This window comes from Xylaria bambusicola (assembly GCF_022495145.1).
Source record: "Xylaria bambusicola strain CBS 139988 unplaced genomic scaffold F5B22scaffold_20, whole genome shotgun sequence".
In the NCBI taxonomy this organism is placed as follows: Eukaryota; Fungi; Ascomycota; class Sordariomycetes; order Xylariales; family Xylariaceae; genus Xylaria; species Xylaria bambusicola.
In genome coordinates this window covers 386,003-411,511 of record NW_025953573.1, presented here as the reverse complement: position 1 = coordinate 411,511, position 25,509 = coordinate 386,003, and the positions used below count along the sequence as shown (strand labels likewise).

The 25,509-nt window shown below is 49.7% G+C and overlaps 8 protein-coding genes across 8 annotated transcripts; 4 read left to right on the top strand and 4 right to left on the bottom strand.

Moving 5' to 3' along the window:
- Positions 1-1,013: 1,013 nt before the first annotated feature.
- F5B22DRAFT_181445 (KAR9-domain-containing protein) lies at positions 1,014-4,682 on the bottom strand. The gene has a single exon (XM_047969416.1). It carries the CDS (start codon positions 4,400-4,402, stop codon positions 1,223-1,225), a length of 3,180 nt encoding a protein of 1,059 aa, XP_047830914.1. The 5' UTR covers positions 4,403-4,682; the 3' UTR covers positions 1,014-1,222.
- Positions 4,683-7,935: 3,253 nt separating this feature from the next.
- F5B22DRAFT_181429 (uncharacterized protein) lies at positions 7,936-10,205 on the top strand. Its single transcript, XM_047969415.1, has one exon. It carries the CDS (start codon positions 8,219-8,221, stop codon positions 9,797-9,799), a length of 1,581 nt encoding a protein of 526 aa, XP_047830913.1. The 5' UTR covers positions 7,936-8,218; the 3' UTR covers positions 9,800-10,205.
- A 128-nt stretch (positions 10,206-10,333) lies between these two features.
- F5B22DRAFT_606576 (P-loop containing nucleoside triphosphate hydrolase protein) lies at positions 10,334-12,238 on the top strand. The gene is made up of 4 exons (XM_047974933.1): positions 10,334-10,776; positions 10,846-11,232; positions 11,301-11,757; positions 11,827-12,238. The coding sequence occupies exons 1-4, from the start codon at positions 10,566-10,568 to the stop codon at positions 11,945-11,947; spliced, it is 1,176 nt and encodes a 391-aa protein (XP_047830912.1). The 5' UTR covers positions 10,334-10,565; the 3' UTR covers positions 11,948-12,238.
- Positions 12,239-15,173: 2,935 nt separating this feature from the next.
- F5B22DRAFT_606572 (uncharacterized protein) lies at positions 15,174-16,261 on the bottom strand. The gene is made up of 2 exons (XM_047974932.1): positions 16,119-16,261; positions 15,174-15,965 (listed from the first exon to the last, which is right to left on the bottom strand). The coding sequence occupies exon 2, from the start codon at positions 15,624-15,626 to the stop codon at positions 15,306-15,308; it is 321 nt and encodes a 106-aa protein (XP_047830911.1). The 5' UTR covers positions 15,627-15,965; positions 16,119-16,261; the 3' UTR covers positions 15,174-15,305.
- A 1,480-nt stretch (positions 16,262-17,741) lies between these two features.
- F5B22DRAFT_636352 (glutamine:fructose-6-phosphate amidotransferase) lies at positions 17,742-19,912 on the top strand (the record flags this gene model as incomplete). Its single annotated transcript, XM_047977276.1, has 3 exons — positions 17,742-17,986; positions 18,060-19,639; positions 19,692-19,912. The coding sequence occupies 3 exons, from the start codon at positions 17,742-17,744 to the stop codon at positions 19,910-19,912; spliced, it is 2,046 nt and encodes a 681-aa protein (XP_047830910.1).
- Positions 19,913-20,641: 729 nt separating this feature from the next.
- On the bottom strand, positions 20,642-22,046 carry F5B22DRAFT_181333 (proteasome endopeptidase complex, beta subunit). Its single transcript, XM_047969414.1, has 3 exons — positions 21,811-22,046; positions 21,577-21,727; positions 20,642-21,509 (listed from the first exon to the last, which is right to left on the bottom strand). The coding sequence occupies exons 1-3, from the start codon at positions 21,838-21,840 to the stop codon at positions 20,887-20,889; spliced, it is 804 nt and encodes a 267-aa protein (XP_047830909.1). The 5' UTR covers positions 21,841-22,046; the 3' UTR covers positions 20,642-20,886.
- A 76-nt stretch (positions 22,047-22,122) lies between these two features.
- F5B22DRAFT_181158 (HCNGP-like protein-domain-containing protein) lies at positions 22,123-23,302 on the top strand. The gene is made up of 3 exons (XM_047969413.1): positions 22,123-22,414; positions 22,491-22,539; positions 22,603-23,302. The coding sequence occupies exons 1-3, from the start codon at positions 22,337-22,339 to the stop codon at positions 23,223-23,225; spliced, it is 750 nt and encodes a 249-aa protein (XP_047830908.1). The 5' UTR covers positions 22,123-22,336; the 3' UTR covers positions 23,226-23,302.
- A 318-nt stretch (positions 23,303-23,620) lies between these two features.
- On the bottom strand, positions 23,621-24,958 carry F5B22DRAFT_646541 (uncharacterized protein; the record flags this gene model as incomplete). The annotated part of the gene is made up of 1 exon (XM_047978743.1): positions 23,621-24,958. The coding sequence occupies one exon, from the start codon at positions 24,956-24,958 to the stop codon at positions 23,621-23,623; it is 1,338 nt and encodes a 445-aa protein (XP_047830907.1).
- Between the last annotated feature and the right edge of the window lie 551 nt (positions 24,959-25,509).

The window sequence follows — 25,509 nt, the reverse complement described above, 5'->3', positions numbered from 1 at the left end:
ATGAGAGTAAGAGATGAGAGTAAGAGATGAGAGTAAGAGATGAGAGTAAGAGATGAGAGTAAGAGATGAGAGTAAGAGATGAGAGTAAGAGATGAGAGTAAGAGATGAGAGTAAGAGATGAGAGTAAGAGATGAAAGTAAGAGATAAGAGCAAGAGATGAAGGCAGGAGATGAAGGCAGGAGATGAAGGCAGGAGATGAAGGCAGGAGATGAAGGCAGGAGATGAAGGCAGGAGATGAGAGCAAGAGATGAAGGTAGCAGATGAACATTGTGGGATATTAAACACTTAAGCGCAAGGCTTCCTACAAGGTAGAATTGGGAGTATACCTCAGAGGCTGTGCCGGTTCGATGTAGTGTAACATGTGGCTTACGATTTCGACAGCTCAGTTCCAAGGTTACATATAAGTGCATCAATCCATCGCACACAGGAGACAACAAGACCATTCATATTCCACCATTTCTTATTCATTTAAATCTCTTCCTGTCTGCATCGCATCTCCACTTGTCCGTCTGTCTGACTATCCGCGCAATACTTTCTTCCCCATGCCTCACAATCCATTCATCCATCAAGGCAAGCAAGGTCAGACGCTCAATCCAGGCAGACTTACCCTCTTCCAACTCCTTTCCGTCTTTGTTTCGATATCTATTGCTACAATTATACAAATTTCCCAAGGCTTGAGTTCCGCCCACTTCTCGCTCGCTTTCCACGAACTTCTCTCAAAGACACACACACACACACCTCGAAACGAGGTGAAAGAAAAAAAGGAAGAAGTCCCAGATCAGAGTGCCGAGGAGGTATCTTGAACGGTATAGAAGAAAGAATAGAAAAAAAAAGTATTATTTGACAAAAACACCGCAGAGATGGTTCAGAATCGAAAAAATAAAAAGAGCCAATGATGAAACGCCCTGCTCCAATTCCTCCCTTTTCCCTCACCCTAAATGAAATACGCCGACGGTGCATGCTCCTAGTGTTTTTCTCACTTCTCTCATGTATAGTGGAAAGGAGCTGAAGAGACAAGTATGGATAGTAAGGGAAATAGGATGTGCGGCATGGAGAGTTAAGGCCGTTGTGTTGGACGGCCATATGGCTACAGTAAAAGCTGAGACGAAAACGGGTATTATTGTTCAGGTTCTTCGAAACGAATTGAGAGGCTCAAGACTGGCTTGCAGGCTCGTGCTATGTAGAATCAAAGATATGGCGCACCTAATTGGACTTATCTAGCTCAATAACGCCAGCGAGGCTTGCCATCGTCCGTCCCGCCATTGCTCTTACGTGATCCTGTCGCACTTACACGGCCAGTAACATCGTTACTTGTACTTGACTTAGGAACTGGAAGGAGACTTGTACGTCTTGCCGTCGTCGAGAGTGAACTGGCTGCCCTCCGTTTGATATCGGCGGGGCCACCAAGTGCTCTGGGTGGATGGAACGAAGCCCTTCGGTTGTCTAGTACACTGGCGGATGCTTTTGACGTCAGCCGCTGTTTTGGTGCCGGTAATATCTGTGGAGAATTCTGGCTAGGAGAGGCCGCCGCAACTCGCTCTCGGAAGGAGAGCGGTGAATAAACGTTCGATTTAGATGGCGTGCTATCAGGAGCGGGAGAAGCAGACGCTCCTCGTGAAAGGGGACTTCGTAGTGGTAATCTAGACTCCCGTGACCCCGGACTAAGCGCCGAGATGGAGCGGACAGGGGTAGGAGATCTCTTTGTGTATGGGCTCGGAGTAGTGAGAGTCAGAGGTTTAAAGTTATGACCGACATCGGAGTCTCGAGTATTGGTAGATGAATTCCAACGCGGTCGATTATCCGCGACGCTCGAGGTGGACTTTTGTAGGCGACTTCCGAGGGGTGTTGCAGAGCCACTACGAACCGGGGGTGAAAGATTGGAAGAATTGGACAGCACCGAGAGCCTTGATCCTGGGGTGCGCCGTGAATGAGGAGCGAGTGTCGAACTGCTCCTCCGCGATGAAGAGGGCTGGGGGATACTGCTATTGGTGCTACCAGAGCGGCTTTTGTTCTTAGGAATAGGGGTGACAGGCTCAAGCCCGAGGCTGGACATGACGACTGATGAGGGCGGGGAGCTACCCGGGGTCTCATTACCACTACCAACTGTAGATCTGTCATTCGAAAGCATGCTTGAAATCGAGTCTCGCAGTTGTTGGTTGCGCCTATCAGCCTGTATCTCCTCCAACACGCCGTCTAGGTCTTTCATTTGGCCCTTCAGCTCCTCCCATCGGGATTGTATCTCGGCATGAAATCGTAAGATCTCACCATTGACAGTAAGCCTATCCTTAACGCCTTTATCAATGATGGAAAGGACACGTTCAATGGCTGGCCCATAATGTGTCTTCTTCGCCTCATAGTTTTCAATCTTCTTGCCCATTACAGGTGGGTTTGAAAACTGGAGACCCTGGTCGATACTTTCTCGTAGCTTCGTCATGCTACGATCTACAGACTCGACGAGTTTCTGCGCCTGTCTGCCAGCACCACGGAAGACAAGAACCCACTTGTCTTCGCCTAATTCCTTTCTCAACGAGTCTGCGTCTTTCTCGAGCTTCCTGTAGCTGGCTTCAAGTCCTTCTTTCCTCATCTCTAGCTCGTCGCATGCGGTTGGGAAAGTCTGTGACGCCCTTGCCTCGAAAACGGAGAGCCTCATAGGTAAAAAGTCCAATGAAGCTCGGAGTGGCTGCATGCGAGCAAACAGGGCGAGCAAACTCGAATCGTCCTGGGTTAATACTGGAGTACCTGGAGAGCTTGGACTGAGTGGAAACGCTGGTACACTGAAGCGGTTGTTACGGACAACAGCGGGAGGCGTTTCTTCGACAATGGTTTCAAGGTCACCGATATCAACCCCATCACCACCCGAAACGGCCATAATGGATTTATGCCGCCTTTCTTCCATTTCGAAGACAAGCCGGCTAAGATCATCCATCTCATTCTGTATGTCGCCCAGAACCATGTTCCAGAGTTCTTCCCATTCCATAGCTGTCTCCACCTGACCTTTGGCATTGTTAAGCGTTTTGCGAATCTTGGTCCAGTCACCCATGATCAATTCCATCTGCGTGACAGCCTTCTGCAGGTCATCGTTTGAAACACTAGCAATATCACTGCGACCCTGCATATCCTCAATTGCGGTGACGTAAACATTGATCAGCTCCTCAAACCTAGTGATAGCATTTTCAACCTCTTCGTAACCCTCCCTACCACCAGCCGCAGCCCACTCAACGTCATCCTCGCTGTCGAGTCCTTCTATGACCTCAGAGGCCTTGGCTATCCATTGTCGGATTTGTTCAGCAGCACCAATCAATGCTTTTGCGGCTGCCTGCGCAGTTGGTATCGCGGCAACTCTGCTAGATAGGTGTCTGGCATCGGGCAGTGATAAAGACGTCAGCTGAGCAAGTTGGTTGTGAAATGAGGCGCGGGATATCGTGTAAATGGATCCAGGCCGCTGCAGTCCGAGAGGATTGAAGTAAGAAGGGAGATTGTGCGAGAACTCGGCTGGGGCTGTACCCTCTGGCGGCGTGTCTTTCGGCAAGGGTGGAGGTGGTGGCGGATCTTGATCATCGAGCTTCGGCACACGCACATCTCGCTCAAGGTGATCGCGGCGCGTTTCTAACGTCGCCTTGGTGCCGTTGCCGTTGGTGTGATCAGGCAATATATATTTGTTAGTGTCCATTTCTAGTGGCGCAGACTTGGAGATCTCGGGAAGAAGTTGCGGCTGAGATGATAAGCTGTGGTTTTCCTGTTGGGGGGAGGTCGCAAACTTATTTTCATCGGCTTGTTTCCGAAGAGAATCACGGCTCGACCTCGACCTCAGCAGTTGCAGAGGGGCGCCTGCACCCTTCCACGGGCGGCCACGTCGCTCGACGACAAATCCCGTGGAGTTGAGTTGATGATTGAGGTCGAGGGTTCGTAACTGGTCTTCGGGAAGTCGGCCAACAGGTTCTTGTGGCGAGGGGGTAAGTGATGGGTCGGAGGAGTCCTTGGGCCCCGAACCAAAACCCAGGGCCTTGAGACGCGCTGCTAAGCCGGGACTCGGTTTCCGACGCTGGAGAGCGGTGGACTTAGCGGTCGGGGGGGTAGCTTTGTCGTTGGTCTCAGAGCAAGCAGTGCCGTCGATAGCAGTCGAGCCGTTCTGTCGCAGGGAACCGCCGAAGGAATCGAGCTGAAGGAGGTCTGATGACAGATCCGAAAAAGTCAGGATGGGCTCTGGCGGAGCACGGGCGACATGTTGTCGATCTGGCGCGGGCGCTGATGTGGGCGCTAGCAATCCCGGTTGGATTTTCTGGGCCAAAGGAGCTTGACGGCTGCTATCTTGGTCGTGATGGGCGAGAGGGGAAGGGGACGAGGAAGAATGAGAGGGAGGATGAGGCAATAGAGCCAGGGTGGTGGTGGATAGACCTGTCATTTACACTACCTCCTACTACACTACACCTCTTGCTGTGCCTGGTGTGCCTGGTATGCCTGCTATGTCTGGTGCTGGACCCAATCAATATGTAATATGTGCAGTATAGGCCGGCCGAGAGGTTAGGTGGTATAGGCGCAGTGACAGCGGCCAATCAAGTCTCAATCAAGTTGGACAGCGAACAACATCCGAGCAATCGCCTTTTCGAAAATGTGCCGGGGCCGTGCCAGTTGCCGTTGTTACCTTGTGCGCAGCGAGCAGAGCGGATGGAGCATCGTCGAAGTGAATCTTGCTTGTTCCCGGTGCCTAATTACCTAAGAAAGGTAATCGTAGAACAACTTCCAAGTTACGACGGGGGGATTGGGTGGAAGGATTGAATGAATACCTCAAAAGAACAGGCAGGTGTACTGGTGGATTATAGGGGATCCCACAGAGGCACACTCCCTATCTACGGTACCTAACCTTTGGCCAGTTGATTGCCTATTGGTAACCGCTGAGAGCCACTATTGTATCACCTAAAGTGCTCTAAAGGTTTTAATAATAACCAGGGCCAGTTAACCTCGATGATGATGATGGTGATACTGTGGGGTCCTTTAAGATGGTCTGGTTGCGTGGGGTTGGCTTTCAACTTGTTAACTCTCTCTCTCTCTCTTTTTCTTCTTCTTCTTCTTCTTCTTTTTTTTGGCCCCTTCTCTTTACCTGTTCGTTCGAACTCATTAGCTGCCCTGTTCAATTGGCTGTACAGATGTAGTAGTTCCCGTGCGCATGAGGCGCCAATGCATAATTACCTACCAATAGTGTAGGTACCCAAGCTGACCTTCGAGCAGACCTGATTGCTGTTTGGTGGGATCGATGAGCTAATAGGGGTTCTCTATTAACTCGCTGCAAATTGGTCTCCAATCCTTGTCTGGCGACTTGCCTTCTCTGGAGTAGCTCTAGAGAAGTAGACAAGTTTTACCGATAGTGGTGTACTTGTATATGTTGATCGATATTGATGGGAAATATTCAAAGGTTTTGTTTTCTTGTTCGATCAAATTCTCGATGGCGTCTGCTGCAATTGATTGAGTAAAGTCCGCTAGCTCCCTGGGGATCAAACGTGTTTCGATTTCGCGGCCTGGCGAATCCGGCTAAGTATTTATGCGACCTTCAGCCCTAGCTGTGCAAATACATGTATAAGTTGCTAAGAAACGAATAAGGGGAAATATGAGTAGGAGACTCGTTTCAGAGATTGGGGGGAAACAGATGGAGATAAAAAGAGAGTGATCGAGCACAACGAACGACCAGCCTTCTCTCGACACGATTCAACATCCCTTGTGAGGCTGGTTGGTAGTCGTTGGCTGGAAAAGAAATACTTGTCGTACAAAACTGACAGCCCTCGACACATGGTAGGCCAAATAGGCGAAGGGCGCTCTGTCGATGGCCGCAGGGCCGATGAAACATTCCCCATCGTCTGTTACCATTTGTACGAAGAGCTATCCTCTGTATACCTACACACACCATTGAACCTGCCTGCCACTACTGCGACCGACCCTCGTGGTTTGCACTCCGATGCCTGCTTTGCCTACTTGGTGATAGAGCAGCAGCCAATCGGATGCGATGCATCAAAGGGATGAACCATGCTAGGAGCGTGATGTTTGGCACTTCGCCTTGATATTGATGACGACGGAAAGCCTCCATGCAGGAGATAATATCGAATCTACATATACATATAGACTGTTGGCAATGGGACGATGGTGGCACAACAACAGCGTATTAGCCTACATATATAGTAACCTTTAGTGTTCCATTCTCATAGTAGTTAGGTGGTCTCTTGAGGTATACGGGAACACAATCAAAATCATGTAATACTGGTCGCTAACCATCTACTGTACGAGTACCTATCTCGTTGTGTCCTGATACACCATTGCAGAACAACCACATACCTACAATGGTAGGCATCATAGCAAGGGTTGGCGGGGGACATCATGGCCTTGCTTTTTGCGACCATCGGTGGCAGCTAATTGCGGGAGATCGGCATAAGAAGTAAGCTAATATACAATTTCGTCGCATCGATCATGGTCTGGCAGTCAAGTGTATTGAGAAGGCGTCAAACTTCTTTGAGGATAAGACCGTCTACCATGCACAACAACTAGGTATGGGAGAATATGATATCCATCCTCAGTCAAAGAAGTCAGCACGCTTTCAGGCTCTCATCTTTCGCGAATTGTCAATCGGTTTGTTCGAATCCAGCCGGCTTGCAATTCTGCGTGGAATAGTCGCTACTGGGGGACGCCACCTAAGCTCCGACCACTTACTAGTAACCACAACATCGATCCATCGGTCTGATGGGTTACGCGAATAATGATTTATAATGACTCAGTAACAGGCATACTCTACAGTAGGTCGGTAGATTTATATATCTATATCTAGACCCGGCACGGCAGCTGGTAGATCTGTATTGCTATGAATAGCCTACTTACTTATGGAGGTGGATACGTACAGATTTGAAAGCAGCGCTGCGTACTCGGTACTGTAAACGTTCGAGGAATGTCATCAAATCTTGTTGCCCGGACAAGTCGGCAGGCCTTAATTTACTTTGAATGCCGAGATTGTTTACTTTGTTCTGAGAGAACTGACAAAGCCCAACTCGCCAAACATGTACAAGCTCCCATCACGACAAGGAAGCAATATATAATGATAAGAGCATCATCATTACGCCTTTCAAGACCCGGGCGGTACGGCTTTTACAAGGCATTGTAACTACTACAACAAGAGCATTAACGCAACAGCTAAATGACTTCCTTTATGGTACGCGTATCGTACAAAGTCCGACGCGATCGGAACGGCAGCAAACAGCGCAACTCTGATTGGTAAGTGTGCGCACCACTTAGTGTACACTAGTAATAGGGCCCTGGCCTCTTGCCCTGACCAAAGGCATTTAGCACGTAAGCTAAGCACCTAAGAATAAATTACGGGTGCAAATCTCCAGGTCGCTGTCTCATTTCTCCGCTCGGGATCAATGATCAATGATGGAGAGATACTTACACCGCCGGTACTGAAGCACTCCTCGTTTGCTAGAATACTCACCATTGGTATACTTCAAGCAGAGGTACCTATCAGGCCAGGACAGAGACAGGACCCGGGACATGTACCTATCTCCATCTCTCTGTTGGAGATACGGTCTCTCCACCCCTCCCTCCACCTAGGTAACCTTCCACTAGCATCGAACACATGAACGAACAAGCCAGACTCAAAGGGGTAAGCCAAGGTCATGGCAATGACCCCTTATTGCTTTATTGCTCGTTGCTTATTGTCTGCAAATGCACACACGATCATTGTTTATAGGTATCTTGTGGTCTTCACAGCTTATTCTTGATTATTGTTCCCCGATTTATTATGTGTGCGAGCTTCTATCCATCTATATTAATACCTACACTAATGCTGACCTGCCTGCCTGTCCCGTGGTCTTTGCCTAACCCGACACATTTCGTTCATGTTTCAGTCTCCAAACTTTGTGTTCCTTGCATAATAGAATAAACCCTCTCGCCTTCTGAGGTTCTACCTACTCTTCTCCCACCCCCGACTAATCCACCTCTTAACCCACGTCGCATCCGAAACTCTGCCACGTTCGAAGCTGTGGAGCAGCTTCATTCTACTGCGACTTTCCTTCAAGTTCTGTTTGACAGCGTTACACCCGACTGCCGACTTTGCCAGACCTTTCTAGCATTACACCACTCCTTTCGGGTCTTCGTCCTAGACACCTAGCTCTCGATCATCTTGTGCTTGGTGGGCTTGAATACCGAGATCACTGACTGTCTCCTGCGGTAACACGACGACAAGATGGCTGCCAGTCACGACAAGCCACCCACTCTACGTTGCGACTCGCCTTCGCCCGAGTCGACTCCCATGCGCACTCGAGACTCGCGAGCGCCCATATCACGCTGCTTATCCACAGGCTCTTCCATATCGCGGGCGTCGAGCACAGATGGTTCCTACAGAGACTCTATAGGCAGCGAGCCGTACTCCCGCAAATCATCCTCGAGCTATCAGTCGCGGCGGTCTGATATTAGCTTCGCCTCCTCCCGTCAATCCAGTCTAAACTTGGAAAGGCCACCTAAGCGTCGCGGCTACTCAAGACCACAAGGCACCGATTTTGCCGCAAGTGCAAGGCACAGAGATAGCGTGCTGAGCTTGGGAAGTATATCACATCTGCAGTATTACTTTGCCCGGACAGGTCTCTTGGATGGGAAAGGTGGGCAGCTGGCTAGGAAACGGCACCCTAAAGCCACCTTGGACCTGTCATCATTGGATAGCTCTCTATTGAGCCCCAAACTTGGGCCACTGGATGGCGATTCATCATATGCTTCTATGGCTAGTAGTCCAGATCTGCCAGCGCAGAACTTCGGCGAGGAGCCTATGGTCGAGTCGCCTACTTTTGACCATGATCGTTTCGACTCAGATGAGTACGAGGAGGTGGAAGTTGACATGTTGCCACCAACAACGAGTACCTACATGCACAGAGAAAAGCCGATTGTCAAACCGCCCACGATTGAGGAGCTGAAGTCCAGTCTCACCAAAACATTGGATGACGCAGCTAAAGTTTTGAAGGAAATTGTGTCCTCCCCTACAACGGCTTCGTCGCCGCAATCTACCACCGCGTCCCCAAAGCCTGGGCCGAGCTGGTATGAGATCCAGGGTATGCAAGTACTTGATGTGATGACGCTAGCAATTCAAGCCGCCAAATTGTATTATACGGCACATGAGCACCCAGACCGTTTGGACACCATCAAGTCGGAAAAGGAGATTCGAACCGAATTGCTCTCTGTCATGGAAGTACTGAAGCATACGGCGACTAGGAATTTCGCTGGCGGGTACCGTGAGGATGAGCTGAAGGTGATGACATCGTGGATCGCTAATATTCGCGCAATGTTGCAGAAGGATGAGGAATTGGAGACGGCTGAAAAGACTGAGAGGACAAATTGGACGTGGCTGCAGGGTGACTGGACAGGTCGCGAGATCGAGCGTGAAATTGCATTTCTATCGTCCATCGATGGCGAAGCTGATCCGCTACCACCGTGGACACCCATTGATTCGGCAACAGAACTACCGACCCCATTCTTAGCAAGTCTACAGAATGGGCTCCGTCTTGTCAAGCTACACAATGCCGCTGTTAAGAAGTCGCGGCGACGCTTTGGTGCCATTGGGACATTCCATACAGATACGCAGAAGCCATATCGATGTGCTGAAAACCTGCGATATTGGATCAAAGCAGCCGAGCTGCGATGGGAGGTGGTGCTCAAAGTGGACGTGAAAGGTGTCGTATATAGTCAGCCTGAGGCCTGGAAAGACTTCGAGGCGGCTATCTGGCAGTGGTGCCGTAAAGTCAGAGAGGAGATCTCAGCTGACTGGCAGAAAAGCTAAGGCGGGCTATATAAGGCCAATACCTGCCTTCAAGGCTTTATGATCATGATAATGATAAGGTGCTGGAAGCATAGAAAGATGGATCATGTCTTACTGGGTATGAGCGAACTGAAGTATGTTCACTACATGATTCAGAGCGAGGCTGACCGGCTACATGTTATTCTTTCCCTTGTATATCTCATATTGTCATAGGCGTCATAGTAGAATATACCCAGAGCATGTGGCATGTGACTCAAGGAAAAGGAACGGTGGTACTCCATATAACGTCCTGCCCATTATTGCCCCCATTGAGCTATTAAGCACATTAAAGAACTTAACCCACCCCAGATGCGATGAATGTCTGCAGATATGGTTAGTTGTAAAGCTTGTTCATAAGAATTCAGAATGTAGTATTGTCAGATAATTGTCTGCGTCACGGTGCAGATACTGTATATGTACGGTGGTGGTAGAGAAACAATTACAGCCAGTAAGTCCCTATTTACTATTTAGTACCCATGTATCTAAAAATCGGGTCTACTAGCCTTGCAGGCACCCCAAGCTGTTCGTCATCTTTGGCACCTACTGTAGACGGACAGAGACAACATCTGTTACCAGCCTCGGAGCCTCCCGCCGTCGCCTCGCAATTAAGCTTCACCACTCTTCAATTGTTCAGCATCACCCCGAACCAACTCAGCATACTAGCCCTTCTTTCTCCCGAATTCGCCTGCATTTTCCGTATCATCCAAAACCAGCATAACACCACTTAGATCTCTAGCGAACAGTAGCAATGGCTTCCGATCAGGAAAGAGAGGGAGCCCTGCAAGCTCTCCGGTCCAAACTTATCGAGTCGCGGGAGTGGGAATCAAAGCTAAAGGCACTACGATTAGAGATCAAGGGTCTAGAGAGAGACTACAACCAGACGGAAGAGAACATAAAGGCACTCCAAAGTGTAGGCCAGATCATTGGCGAAGTCTTGAAGCAGCTGGACGATGAGAGATGTAAGCGCCGCGGCTGCTCTGTGACGGATCGATAAGACAGTGCACTGACTTACTTCCTCACTTCCACAGTCATCGTAAAAGCGTCCTCGGGCCCTAGGTACGTCGTCGGCTGTAGATCAAAGGTGGACAAGGCGAAGATGAAGCAAGGGACCCGTGTCGCCCTAGATATGACGACACTTACCATCATGCGGATGTTACCGCGCGAAGTCGACCCCCTCGTCTACAACATGTCGCTAGAGGACCCCGGCCAGGTCAGCTTTGCGGGTATCGGTGGTCTCAACGATCAGATCAGAGAGTTGCGCGAGGTTATCGAGTTGCCCTTGAAGAACCCAGAGCTATTCCTGAGAGTAGGCATCAAGCCGCCGAAAGGTGTGCTATTGTATGGTCCTCCGGGAACGGGAAAGACTCTACTAGCGAGAGCCGTCGCCAGCAGTTTAGAGACAAATTTCTTAAAGGGTATGGCCATTCCATGCTTGAAAGTTCCCCCTCAAACACGGTAACTAACATACTATCCTCGCGTACAGTGGTATCATCAGCTATTGTAGATAAGTACATTGGGGAGTCAGCGCGCTTGATCCGTGAGATGTTCGGATATGCGAAGGAGCACGAGCCCTGCATCATATTCATGGACGAGATAGATGCCATCGGTGGACGTCGGTTCTCGGAGGGTACCAGTGCCGATCGAGAAATTCAACGGACGCTCATGGAGCTCCTGAACCAACTCGACGGTTTCGATTACCTCGGCAAGACCAAGATCATCATGGCCACCAACCGGCCCGACACTCTAGACCCAGCGCTGCTACGTGCCGGACGTCTCGACCGTAAGATTGAGATCCCCTTGCCCAACGAGGTCGGCCGCCTCGAGATCCTCAAGATTCACGCCCAGAGCGTCGTGACGGAAGGCGACATCGACTTTGAAAGCGTCGTCAAGATGAGCGATGGCTTGAACGGTGCGGATCTGCGCAACGTCGTAACCGAGGCGTACGTATTTCCACTTTCTAAACCCCCATCCATGCTCGACAGCTTGCTAACCATATCCCCCTCATCCAGCGGCCTCTTCGCAATCAAGGCTTATCGCGACGCCGTCAACCAAGACGACTTCAACAAGGCCGTGCGGAAACTAGCAGAGGCCAAGAAACTGGAAGGCAAGCTCGAGTACCAGAAGCTGTGAGGACTTGGGGGGTTTAAGTTAGATAGAGAACGATAACGGGAAGTCATGAACACATAGATGGGGTTAACTACGTAGCGCCCGAGAATCTGCACGAGAGAAAAAGAGAGCTTATTGACGGACTGATCAAGGGTGATTGGAATCTGCCTCTGGTGCAACAATGTGTACTTCTATGGAACCTATATCTAGACATTACCTGCCTGTCTGTCTCTCTGTCTGTCTCCGCAGACACGGGACGAAAGAAAGTGTTCGTCGTTTACTGGCTCCGGTGAATCGGGGTACGTTTTGATGAGATCTGACTTTCCTCTGATCTGTGATTTTTTTTTTTGACGTTCGTTTATTACTTTGTGCTTACCGTGTTATGTGAAATGGAAAATGGAATGCATGTCGCTCCTAGACTGAGAGTAGGTAGGTATATAAGGTTCTACCTATCTATCGAATACCACTGTTCGTGGTTGATGTTGAACTTGTATTGACTCTTTCTTTTACGGGGTTGTATTATTTTGATATGAGGTGAGCACGTCTGTACGGACGGGGTAAACTTGTCTTGTGTTCGTGGGATGGGTGGGTAGGTAGGTAGGTAGGTAGGTAGGTAGGTAGGTAGGTAGGTAGGTGTAGGATCTTCTGCCTGTCTGTCTGTGCCTCGTTGGATGATGGATGTGGTATATACACTGAGCTGGAATATGATGCTTTGCTTCTTGTTGTTGGATTGGGTGTTTCGAGGGTTGGGGCTAATGTGTGTGTATGTAGGTGTGTGTAATGGTCCCTTCACACACAGGCTCTTCTAACTCTCTAGCGGGCGCACATGGGCGAGTAATTACCTACTTATATAAGTGTCTTGTTAGATATCGCTTACCTAGGGAAGTAGATACCAGTATTGGACAACTCAAGTAGATAAAGAAGAGTTCATTATCCCCGTATTACATCTGATTATGTCCTAAGTGCAATCTCAATATCTCCGGGTCCTGTCCGGGACCATATCAAGAATAAGTATGAGTATACACATATACATAATACCAAAGGAATAAGCGACTATATACACGCCACGTAAGTTGCAGCGGATGTAGAAACGTTAGGGCATAGTATCTATCCCACGGCATCGGTGCGGAAATCATGTTCTTCCTTCGAGACAGACCTTGATTACATCTGGAATCGACATACACCCTGCACTTACTCCTATGCTAATACCGTCGGCTAAGAATTATCAAAGAGTTAGATACTTGGTATTTCCCCCCTAGTCAGTATGTTTAGGTATCTCTTGGTTATTGGCGATTGGGTGTATACATATATATAGAAAGAATGAATGAATAAATAAATGAACAGAGAGATAGGTAAATAAATATGTAGATACCATATGAATTGGTACGGATAGGGTTACCACTTATACTCCCCGCCTCTTGCACACTCCATCTAGGTCTACATTATTATTTTTTCTGGACTGAAGTATCGGAATGTCGAGTCACCCATTGATAACCTTGTAGTTATACTCTTCACGTGAGATACCCAGCCTGCCACTGACATCAAGTAAATGCATAGACGACGCAAGCGAGAGCAGTGAGGTGCAGTATGTCTTACCTGAACCAGACAGCTTTAGATGTAAGATATATAGATACATGCACTCTAGTCACGTATCATCTAGCTCTATGTGAACCGTAGTATGTATATACATGTAGTGAAGAGCCAACAGATACACGTCGCCAGCGAGGTCATGAAATAAGCCGGAATAGAATCATTCCTGGCACGTGGGAGGCACGTTTGAAATGGGAGTCGAACTCTATAAAAATGCGGAGTTGAGCTGAGCGAGCTGAGATGCGGCTGATAAAGACTGCCTATGATCCAGACTTGAGCTCTTCTGAGAGAGAGTATGTGAGATTTCGCCTTGCCTGAATGCGCGGCTGAAGAAGCTGTGCTGGTTGACTTGTTGCTCACGAACTAGACTGATAGCTTGCAGCACGTGGGATTAAGTCAGACATAATGTATCAATGTTGCTTAGGTCTGAAGCCAAGGCTCGTAAATTCCTGTTAGAATCAATAGCTCGAGTAGTTGGCTGTTAGTCTCAGAAGGCGATGTTGATGTCGTGAGCATTCAAAACCGGTGCAAAACAGCGGGCGGGAGGAAGTGCACCAGAATGCTCACGAAGAAGCTTCCCAAATGAATTTTTCTCCAAGCCGCATGATCCAAAAGGCGGCTCGGCGGCGAAGTTGCTATTCTTGGATCAACGTCCCTCTCCGCTATGGTGGCTAGCATTGGCCGAATTGCCCTTTTCTGGCGCTACAAAGCCGGCGGACAGCTCCGCCAACAACGCTTTTGGCCGGTGGGCCTAGGGACCTTGTGGCTATGGTTTTGCCGAAAGATCCCACTTCGCTGGATGTTATAGCTCGAATACTAAATTGGCGCCAGGCACCTTGAGCTCGTGGCGGACAGAGTCATGGGTTAGGGAAAGTGTCGACACCATTACGAGGACTACTACCTAACGTGAATCGGCTATGATTCGAAGCGCGCGTGATTATAACAGCTTCCGAGTGGGTTCGCGCCTTTGTAGGTTAGTTATTGCCTTGAAGGCTTTGTAAAGAGGTTGGCGATATCTATTGAGATTCTAAACAAAGGTGACCAATCACCAGCATTAGTTGATAATGCAAGCTAGGTGGGGTAATGCGTAGAGGCGCCCTTTTTTGTTATCGGCCGAAAGCTAACTAGCAAACTGCTGGGTTCTTTGGAATGACCCGTCGACTGTGTAGGATTATTCACATGGAAGTTGGCTAAGGACTATACGTAGGCCTTAGGATTGGTGGGATGCCGAACGATTCAAGGTCTGAGGTGAGAAGCTATCGTCCTGTCTGACAAGCAACGATTAGGTTGCTGCCAACGATGGTTTCCTAGTAAGGTTAAGCTTATCGTAACAGACAGGTAAAAGGACCAATATTATAGGCTGTAGGAGGTAGTCTAATCGAAACCAGGGCATGTGTACCTGCGTATTTCATTGAATTTGAAGATAGGTAGGACAGGTATTCCATATTCCAGATATTCTCGTATGACGACATGTCGGGAATAGAGGGGACACAATACCAAACAACGGACGTTTGCCCTAATGTACTTCAGTATCCTGTACTTCAGATCCCCCTTTTTTTTCTTTGAAAATGGCGTCACTGCTCGTGTTCGCAGACTGATCTCCATGATTGTCGCACGGAATTGGTAATAGCTAAAAGCCAGCGGGTGTTTACATTCGCACATGGTCGTAGTTCCGATGAAATAGGTAGCGTACCTATGTAGTGCGAGCTGCAGTGCTTGCAGCGTAGCATTCGACCGCGCCGCGGGTGTGGGCGCCCAGAGCTGGGATCTGCTGATAGCTAGCTCGGCTAGCTCAGGCACAAAAAAAGCTGTGGCCTGCACCACGATACCAGACCATACATACCAATAACATGTAAGCCAGGCGAGCAGGCTGTACAGCCCCAAGAGCAGGGTCTGGACCCCGGTCCCAATTAGCGAGAAGCGGCGGCATCTCAAGTCTTGCTGGCCTGGCTTTGTCAGGGGTGCTACCCACAACGCCCACTGAACACGAAGAGCTGCCGGTATTGGCGATGGCGACGGCTCCAATTGCATGACATAGGATTTGCACTACGTGAAAAAACAGCCAGGTCCATTCAAGCAACGACGGTATGCCCGACCAGCCCGGCAATGGCATGTCTTTTGTCGCTGAAGGGTACTATTGATTTGGACGCTATGGAGAGGCTGTGCTCAAGTCGATATCACCCTTAGGGCTCGTATGAAGATTGCTCATCGAATTTCCCATGGTACCGGTATGCTGCTATCGTAAGTACTAGGTATCGCAATGGAAGTAGCGTATCTAGAAGCCTCGCTAGCTTGCGGCACCATCGATATTGACGATCGGTGCAATTGGCGAGCACATGAAACCATTTGGTGGTGTACGTGGCTGCGATGAAACGCATAAGCTGCCAGCTTGATGCATGTGCTAAGAGGGAGGAAATCAACTGGCTGCCCAGGACATATGTAAGTAATATACCTATAGTATATAATATCAGTATTTACGTATAACTACGTAAGTAAGCTGTTCGTCTTAATATTGACGATGCGAGGTGATGAAGATGATCGAGATCCAGAGCAAATGTTCTCCTGTAGCTGGCCTGCACATGTGTATATGTAAGTACCTACGTACCTGCTTTCCAGGCCTCCCCCTCTGTTTGTGCTCACCTCAGAGTCCCAGCTTCCACCTGGCATCCATACCTAGATACTCAAGTACCTACTACCTATGTAGAAGGGAGTAAGCGACTCGTATCCGTAGATACAGCCATAGGTACGCTACCCAGTACTTCTCTGCCATGTCGCACCTCTTGTAAGTAGCCTAGACGGCCTTATGCTTTTATCTGAATGCTAGATATCTATGCCCTACATAGTACCTTATGTACTGCAGCGCAGTTAGACACATGTACTATAAAACCCAACGGCCACGCCAAATATAACTTGGAAGTATGGTACTTGTAGAATGGGTATGGGTTGTACCTAGCAGTACCTACTTTACATACATATACATACATAATACAGTAGAGGCATACTACCGGTACATGTATGCATGTGCGATATACGACAATTGGATGCGGGTACCGTACTTGAGATATGCACTTGGCCTCAGCCTGTCGCCCGGTCCACCATGAACATTGGAGGGTTGGAGGGTTTGGATTCCCAACCCCACCTAACATCATGAAGGTACTGGGTACATACATAGGTTACTTGCAACAGCCAGTCTGGCCAGAGCAGAGGGAACAAAGAAGAAATCCCCCCCGCCGCAACGCCTTTGTTACATCTAGGTAGTAGGAGAGGGGCCGGAGGTAGTGGTGGTGGTGGTAGGTACATACGTAGTATGTAGTGTGTGCTTTCAGAGCATCTGATTTGCTTGGTGCCTCCACACCACCACCACCGTCATCAGCAAGGGCGCCGATTCACCGCGTGTTGCTCCAGCTGCCGCCGCCGCTGCTGCTGCTGCATAGCAACGCTCGCTACGCTACATTCTGATCTTCGGGTTTTCCGTCTATAATACTAGATAAAGGACCCTCAGCCCCCAGACCAGTTCTTCTAGTTTGCCTTGGTCTCATTCTCTCCTCTCTCTCTGTCTGTCTCTGTCCATCTCCTCTGTCCATCTCTCGCTCTCTCTCTCTCATACCCATCCGTTCTCCTCATCCCCATCTCCATCTCTTTCAGCTCCCCTTGCTGTGCTCCTCGAGACCATACAGAACTACTGCCAACAGTACATATAGTTTCTGTTGACTACACAGATCTCCGCTCATTCCTGGTATTCTGCATAAGAGGTACTGACTGTACATTCCCGAGAGCACAATGTGGTATGTTTGACCGACTCTTTCCCCTCCCGTGCGTGCCAACCCCCCATGTCAAGCGCTCCCGTAACTTCGTCCTCGCTCTTCACCGACTCGGGCCAGAACTTGGGGCCCTCCGCGTCTCGGCACACGGCATGGTTTGCTTGTTTGCTTGCTTGCTTGCTGGCCATTCTACAAGCCCCGACTAAATCATGCTACCGTCTCAACCACACCCCTCTTTTATCCCGCTCAAGTGACTGCAGCAATGCATTCAGCCACCGCCAATTGATCATCACCGTGCTGACTCGAGTCAACCAATTAGTGGAATTTTCGGTTACATTAATTACCTGGTCGAGAAGGACAGGAAGTTTATTCTCGACACCCTAGTCAATGGTGAGATCTGAACCCCCTCAGTGGCTGTGACCTGTGGCGTTTCGTGCCCCGCGAGCTGGATTGGAAGCTAATACCACATGCTGTTCACAGGCCTTTCCCGCCTTGAATACCGTGGCTACGATTCGGCTGGTTTAGCGGTTGATGGCGACAAGAAGAACGAGGTCCTCGCATTCAAGGAGGTTGGCAAGGTCGCCAAACTCAAGCAGCTGATCGATGAATCTAAGCCCGACCTCACCAAGATTTTTGATTCCCATGCCGGTATCGCTCACACCCGATGGGCTACTCACGGTCCCCCATCTCGGCTGAACTGCCATCCCCACCGGTAAATACATGCCAACGCTTCCATATCGCCAACGCTGACGAATCCCTGTGCTAATTTTATATTTTCTCCGTAGATCTGACCCCACCTGGGAATTCTCCGTTGTCCACAATGGTATCATCACAAACTACAAGGAATTGAAGACCTTGCTGCAGGCCAAGGGCTTCAAATTCGAAACCGAGACCGACACAGAATGTATCGCGAAGCTCGCCAAGTACATATATGACCAGCACCCACACATTGACTTTGTCGACCTAGCTAAGGCAGTTATTTCAGAGCTGGAGGGTGCCTACGGATTGTTGATCAAGTCGGTTCACTTCCCTCACGAAGTTGTTGCTGCCCGCAAGGGTTCGCCCTTAGTTATTGGCGTGAAGACACAAAAGCGTATGAAGGTCGACTTTGTCGATGTTGAGTACTCGGATGACACTGGCGCGTTGCCCGCTGAGGCTGCCTCGCAAAATGTGGCTCTTAAGAAACAGTCTGGTGGTCTCTTGACTCCCAATGCCGCTTTACTCGGTGCTCCCGACAAGTCACTGCTCCACCGCTCACAATCCCGGGCTTTCATGACCGACGATGGCATGCCTATGCCCGCTGAATTCTTCCTCTCGTCTGATCCATCTGCCATCGTGGAGCACACCAAGAAGGTCATGTACTTGGAGGACGATGACATTGCCCACATTCACGAGGGTTCATTGAACATCCACCGTCTGAAGAAGGCTGACGGTACATCCAACGTCCGCAGCATCCAGACTTTGGAGCTAGAGCTCCAAGAAATCATGAAGGGTAAATTCGACCACTTCATGCAAAAGGAGATTTTCGAGCAGCCCGAGTCAGTCGTCAACACTATGAGAGGTCGTCTTGATGTGGAGAACAAGACTGTCACCCTCGGTGGGTTGAGATCATACATTGCCACGATTCGACGCTGCCGTCGTATTATCTTCATTGCTTGTGGAACTAGTTATCACTCTTGCATGGCAGTGCGAGGCATCTTTGAGGAGCTCGCGGAGATTCCAATTGCAGTGGAACTGGCTTCCGATTTCCTTGACAGAGAGGCCCCTGTTTTCCGTGATGACACCTGCGTGTTTGTTTCGCAGTCTGGTGAGACCGCCGACTCATTGATGGCACTCCGATACTGCTTGGAGCGCGGCGCCTTGACCGTCGGCATTGTCAACGTCGTCGGCTCATCCATCTCGCTTCTTACCCACTGTGGTGTCCACGTCAATGCTGGGCCTGAAATCGGTGTTGCTTCTACTAAAGCCTACACCTCCCAGTTTGTTGCTATGGTCATGTTTGCCCTGTCTCTTAGCGAAGACCGAGCTTCCAAGATCAAGAGGCGAGAGGAGATCATTGATGGCCTGTCTAAGATCTCTGGCCAAATCAAACAAATCCTTGAGCTTGACCAGCCTATTAAGGAACTTTGCGCCAAAACCTTCAAGAACCAGAAGTCTCTGTTGCTCCTTGGCCGTGGCAGTCAGTACTCCACCGCTCTTGAGGGTGCTTTGAAGATCAAGGAGATTTCATATCTCCACTGTGAAGCTGTCATGTCCGGCGAGCTGAAGCATGGCGTTTTGGCTCTAGTTGATGAGTCGCTCCCCATCATTATGATTCTGACACGTGATGATTTGTTCAAGAAGTCATTGAATGCCTACCAACAAGGTATGAACGCCCCCTTTCCATTCAGTACGTTCGGATACTAACCAAGTTTTAGTTGCTGCTCGTGGTGGCAAGCCTATCGTCATTTGCAATCCTAATGATGAGGAGTTCCGAGCTAGCGAGGCCGAGAAGATAGAAGTCCCTAGAACTGTCGACTGTCTTCAAGGTCTTCTGAACGTTATCCCGCTTCAACTGATTGCATACTGGCTTGCTGTTATGGAGGGTTTGAACGTTGATTTCCCTCGAAATCTGGCCAAATCAGTAACTGTCGAGTAAACATCTGCATTTGTGCATTTTTAGAGCTGCGACTTCTGATTAAAGGTTGTCGACGTTCACTGCGGCGTTGGCTTCAAAAGGACTTGGTTGATGGCTGGGATGGGATAACACATAAGCGTTCTTGTTTGCCTGTGATTTACGAAAAAATTTAGACGAAGCGAATTCGTTGGTTCTGTCTCATATAGAGAGCGAGAACATACGCATACCAGATCATGTCTGGGTGGTTCACTCTGGATGCAGTACGCGGGCAGGAAGCAAACCCGAAGATGGATGACACATGTTACTAAATGATGACCTACATCACTAATAGATCGCCATGTGAAACCAATTCTGCCCCTTGGATACCAAAAAGATGATATGTACTCCTCATGTATACAGAGTCGTCTGCCAATAGCACAAAGTTTGATGCGGCGGGCATATTCTTGCATACCCCTACTAGACAGTCGAATCTGTGCACTTGCCAGTTTTCTCACTAAAACCTTCATATATACAAGCGTATAAACCGACCACTTTAGTAGTCGAAGAATTTTCTTTCTTAAAAGTGAGTACGGTTAATTCTTTTAGAGCAAGAGATATCCTCTTTCAGCAGATATGGTCAAAAACCCATGTCTGGGAGGTTTATAATTTCACAAGGCGCAGGAGCGAATGTCATGAAATGTGATGGATTATAGCGCGATGCGTATGGTTGGTAACCAACCTAGTGTTACATGACCATGTCTTAAGCTTGTAGTTTACTCTATCGCATCCTTGTCTTCATCCCATATCTAGACGTGGACTTTCGTAAAGTGAAAGGGGAGTAGGCCGATGCCGCGGTATCCTAGGTAGGTAAGTAGACCTTGATTTCCCACGAGGAAGTTCCCAGGTTGGGTCCTGTACGAGGCACAATCCCAAACGGAGTCCCGCCTATCCTGATCATGATATGCATCGTTCTAGTTATCTACACACCATTTAGACGATGATTATTGTCAGGTCTTTTACACGGTCTGTGTGCCGTATCCCTTGATACGGTCGGCGAAGGCCCAGCTCTGGTTCTCGAGTTTCTCGGTCTCACTCAGCTCGACGCCGTCTTTAGTCACGACGGCCAAGGAGTATGCATCTAGCGATCGAGCGTCGCGGTAGAAGAGGACCTTCATGCACTCCCGGACGCAGTCCACGGCCTGCTCGCGTGTGACGTTCGCCACGGCGGCCTCGTCCGGCACCAGGTTGCGCATGATGGGCTGCGCCAACATGCTGCCGAAGCCGGTGGCTAGGGAGGGTGAGGTGAAGGTGGTGCCGAGCAGGTCGGCGGCGGCGAGGAAGGGGGCGCCCGACTCGTCGAGGCCGGCGACGAGCAGGTGGTTCCACAGCGGGTCGAACTTGGACCGGCGGTGGTACATGAGCTTGGACAGGTACTTGTGCAGATTCCGCGCGTTGAGCGTCGGCTGGGCGTTCGAGGTCGTCGTCGTGCTCGTGTACGCCTCATCGATGGCGAGCTCCGTCAGGTGCCGGTCGAGGTACTGCATGTCCGATACGTCGCCGCCGAACCCGACGACCGACGAGTCGGCGAAAGTACGGAGACGCTTGACGTCTGTGAACCGGGCTAGGGAGCCGTAGGAGGCTAGAGATAGTTGTGTTAGTTTGGGGTGAGGACAGATAGTTGTATGGATATGAATATGTTGACGTACCTAGGTTATCAGCGGCGATGACGACGCCGTCCTTGAACTTCATGCCTAGTACCGAGGTTCCGGTGACGATGGGTGATTGTGTGTGTTGGTTAGGCCCGTTGTTGGGCTGCATGTATGAGGCATCATAGGCACCGTAGACATCGTCTCTGGGCTGGCAGGCTTGGATTAGCATTCGTCGTCTCGAGCTGGATGGAGGTACCCGGCAAATGGGTGGGCAGATCATGGCTGACTTACACGGCCCCAAGCATGCGGTCTGTGATCCATCTTGGTCTGAAAGAGACTGGGGTGTCTAGTGCTAGAATACGAGGAACCGTAGAGGTCAAGCGGATCGTGGGTGGTTGTGGGAGCTGTATAATCGTGATTGTGAGAGTGAGGTGAAGCTCCAGGTTGAGGTCAACCAACCCATTGCGGGAGCTTGGTTTAGGTAGGCAGGTACCTAGCGTAGGCGTAGCTGCGCGTCAGTTCTTCTGCCTTGCAACTTCAGGTTTGAATGTAACAGTACTGCTTTGTAGCTGATTGGGTACCAGCTGATTGCCAGCTGTTCTGAGCTGATGAGCATACACACTCCACATATTTCATCTACGTACCTATCATCTGCATGTAGGTAGGCTACTTGACCAATCTTGATTCTGCTTCTACACCAGATGTTGAATCCTGCAGTTTCATTTCCCAAAAAGTAAAACGAGGAGATTGGAAAAGAAACTATCTTGAAAAGCTTTTGGTTACTCAATCGAAAGAATTGCGCTTCTATCAATTCATAATGGCTGGCCTCGTAGCCTACGAGAGCAGTGATGAGGAAGAAGAGGTGAAGCCTCAACCTGCACAGCCCGCACCAGAGGTATGAGTAGACGATGAGTGTATCCTGGACTTGGTCCAACAGGTGTGAAGAACAGTACTGATTGTGGTGAGACCAGCCATTGCGGAGGACTGAAGCGGACACAGCTGACACAGACAGCATACAAGGTACGTTAATCTCAAATCCAGCACTAACTTTGAAGCTCTTCGTCCTAAACTTGGCTTTGCTAGACACTACTACAAAAGAAACTCTCAAGGGCTCACAACCTGACATAAAATTAGACGAAAAACATTCCATTTATGGGCCACAATTAGGGCCTACTTCAGGACCCAGCTTCCCACCATTGGAAGAAGACCCAACAGCTGTAGAACTACAGCTACCCCCAGGATCTCCATATACGGCGACGCGTGCGCTGTTGCGTGACCTCACGCTACCCACGGTGCCGGACATGGACATCCCACCTTCGCCGCCTGGATCACCTTCTGCAGTCACGAGCAAGAAGTTTGAGAACTTCCTTGAGCTGAAGAAGAAGGGGGTGCATTTCAACTCACGATTAGCTGACAACACATCAATGAAGAACCCAGCACTTGCGGATAAGCTCCTGGCGTTCGTCGAGCTTGATAATCGCGATCAGTATCGTACCACGCTACCTGTCGACCTCTGGGACCCGGATATGTTCCCTAGACATGCGTATAAGGAGCAACTGCGTCAAAGCCAGAGTGAAAGCGCGCAGGCGAAAGCGAGGCCAACGGGTGCACCTGTCAAGTTTGTACCATCGGAAACGTCCACAAAAGATAGTAAAACGCCTCAGCCACCGAGCACAGGGACACGGAAGACAAGATTTGACGCGTGAGGGATGGATAGACGATTGGATCCTGGACAGTATCCACCACAGTTGAAATGACATAACTAGCCTATGCTTGTCGAAGATACCCAAACAACTGATTTTTACACCTGCAGGCCTACAATCCGGGAAGGCCTACATAATCATTGCAGAATTTTTGCACTTAGCGTAAGCCGCATTCACATAAAAAAGAGCACTCAATTCAAATCAAATTCAGGTTGTCGATAGTGGTAAACATATGAAACTGCTATTTATAGACCAAAATGTTCTTCGGTCAAGGATATAAAATATTGATACAAAGAGCGTGCTTATTCCTTCATAATCATTCCCGGTCCCTTTCAGCTAACGCAAAGCAATCTTGAGAAAACAAATCGCCTGAAAACTTGTCAAGCTAACAAAAATACCTAAGCCGTGGTCCCATGCCTTCCTTGGACTCGGTCACATTCTTCCAGGAACCGGTATACGCCCTCTAACCCTTCGAATTCTTCAGAGCAATGCTCGCCTGAGCTCACAGGAGGTGGTGACATGGACTCATAGCCTTCTGGATCAGAGATGGATAGCCAGGGGTTGCCATCAAGCCCATCGAAACCCTCGAACAACTCGTATTCATTGGGAAAGCTATCCTCAGACCTGAGCGACCCGCCAGGAGATGTCAATGCCAACAACTCTGGACAACCAGTTACTTGAACATTCGGTGCATAAGGAAACCTCAATGCTAGAGGTACGCCCATCTCAGATCCGAAATTCGAATCCTCGCGGACAATTCCCCGCGTAAGACCGAGGTCGTCGCATAGAGTTTCTACTGTGTCAGCATCGACGCCAGGGAAGCGAACACGCAGGATGAAGTCTTTCTCCAGCTGAATAGGAAGGTCTCCTAGCGTCGACAGTTTCTTAATATCGGCTAGCGTCGAGGTGAGATCCTTGAGAGCCCTTGCAAAGTCTACGGACAGCACATCAAGGAAGCCTTCGGTGTTGAGAGTTGTGGCATCATGCGCTGGGGCCTTGACACCGGCAGATGGGTAGGGAAATCCACCAGCCAGAGGGCTGAGCGAGGTGATGACCGGGTTTAGGCGGAAGTCGACGTAGGAGCCCGCGACGTGGTGGGGCACCGAGGCCATTTTCCGGGAGGCCTCATCTTGCAGGGCCGATACAGCGCGGTATCGCTTCTCTCCACGATGATTCAAGCCATCGAACTGTGCCTTTTGGCCGGAAATCCAGAACGCTCGCACCGCTGCAGATACATTCTGAAAAACTTGTGCTTGCGAGGCGGGTGCATGCGAAAAGTACCGGGCCCCACCAACACGTCCCGAACCAAGACCATAGCCACCGGCTGTACGAGGAAGCGCACCTCCTGTAAGGTTCGGCCGCAAAGTGCTCGCGAAGGGAGCCCGACCAGTGATCTGAGAAACTGCTTGGCCGGTTCGGGTGTTGAGGAACTTGGATCGATTGATTTGTGGAGTTTCACCAATTCGGCCAGTGCTCATGAATCGGCGCACAGCGGCGTCGATATTCTTGTATGTGGAAGTGGTCGAGTGCCATCGTCGGCTCTTCTGCTGGCGGAGAAAGGCATTCGGATGGATGGGATGGCGAGGTTGTGATCGGACAAGGACGGGTTCGACCGCGGCGTTGACGGGCCGTGTAATGGTTGCAAGCTTGCTTCGTATAAGCTTGGTCGCTTTATAGGCGGTGCTACGAGCAAGCCGCAGGGCTAGCGGTGCCCATATGCCACCAGAGGCGACCATCGTGTTCGTATGTCGCAGTCAAAGCTGCGATTTGGGTAGAAGTCGCTGGTTGAATGGCGGTGGGAGGGAGCGCCAGTGACAAGGACCCTGAGGCTTCTTAAACCCGCCTCGGCCGACGTTGGGTGCCGCACCGTACACGTAGCTACGGTGTGGCTGTGTGCCAAGCTTTCGCCACACACCAACCACACAAGGGTCGTCCCCCACCTTCTTCCAAGCATACTCCAAGCTAGACCAATCCAAGCTTAGTGTATGTGGGACACCAACTAGACCCATCCAACCTACTATTTTTTCTCAGATCGCGAAATTTAAGCTCCTACTTTCCCTCAGCTTCATACTTTTTCATTCCAACGTCGACCCTCCGCAGATGGCATTGCCACCTTCAGCGCGAGTCGTGCTTGGACCATTCACCTTTCGGAACTTAATACTTGCTCGAACAGCATCCAAGACCCTCAATTGTAAGTCGATAATCCGTTAGATTCTACACTTCCACATCAAGATTTGCTGTGATTATCAAACAAACTTGAACAATCCAAATCTTACCACAATACCAT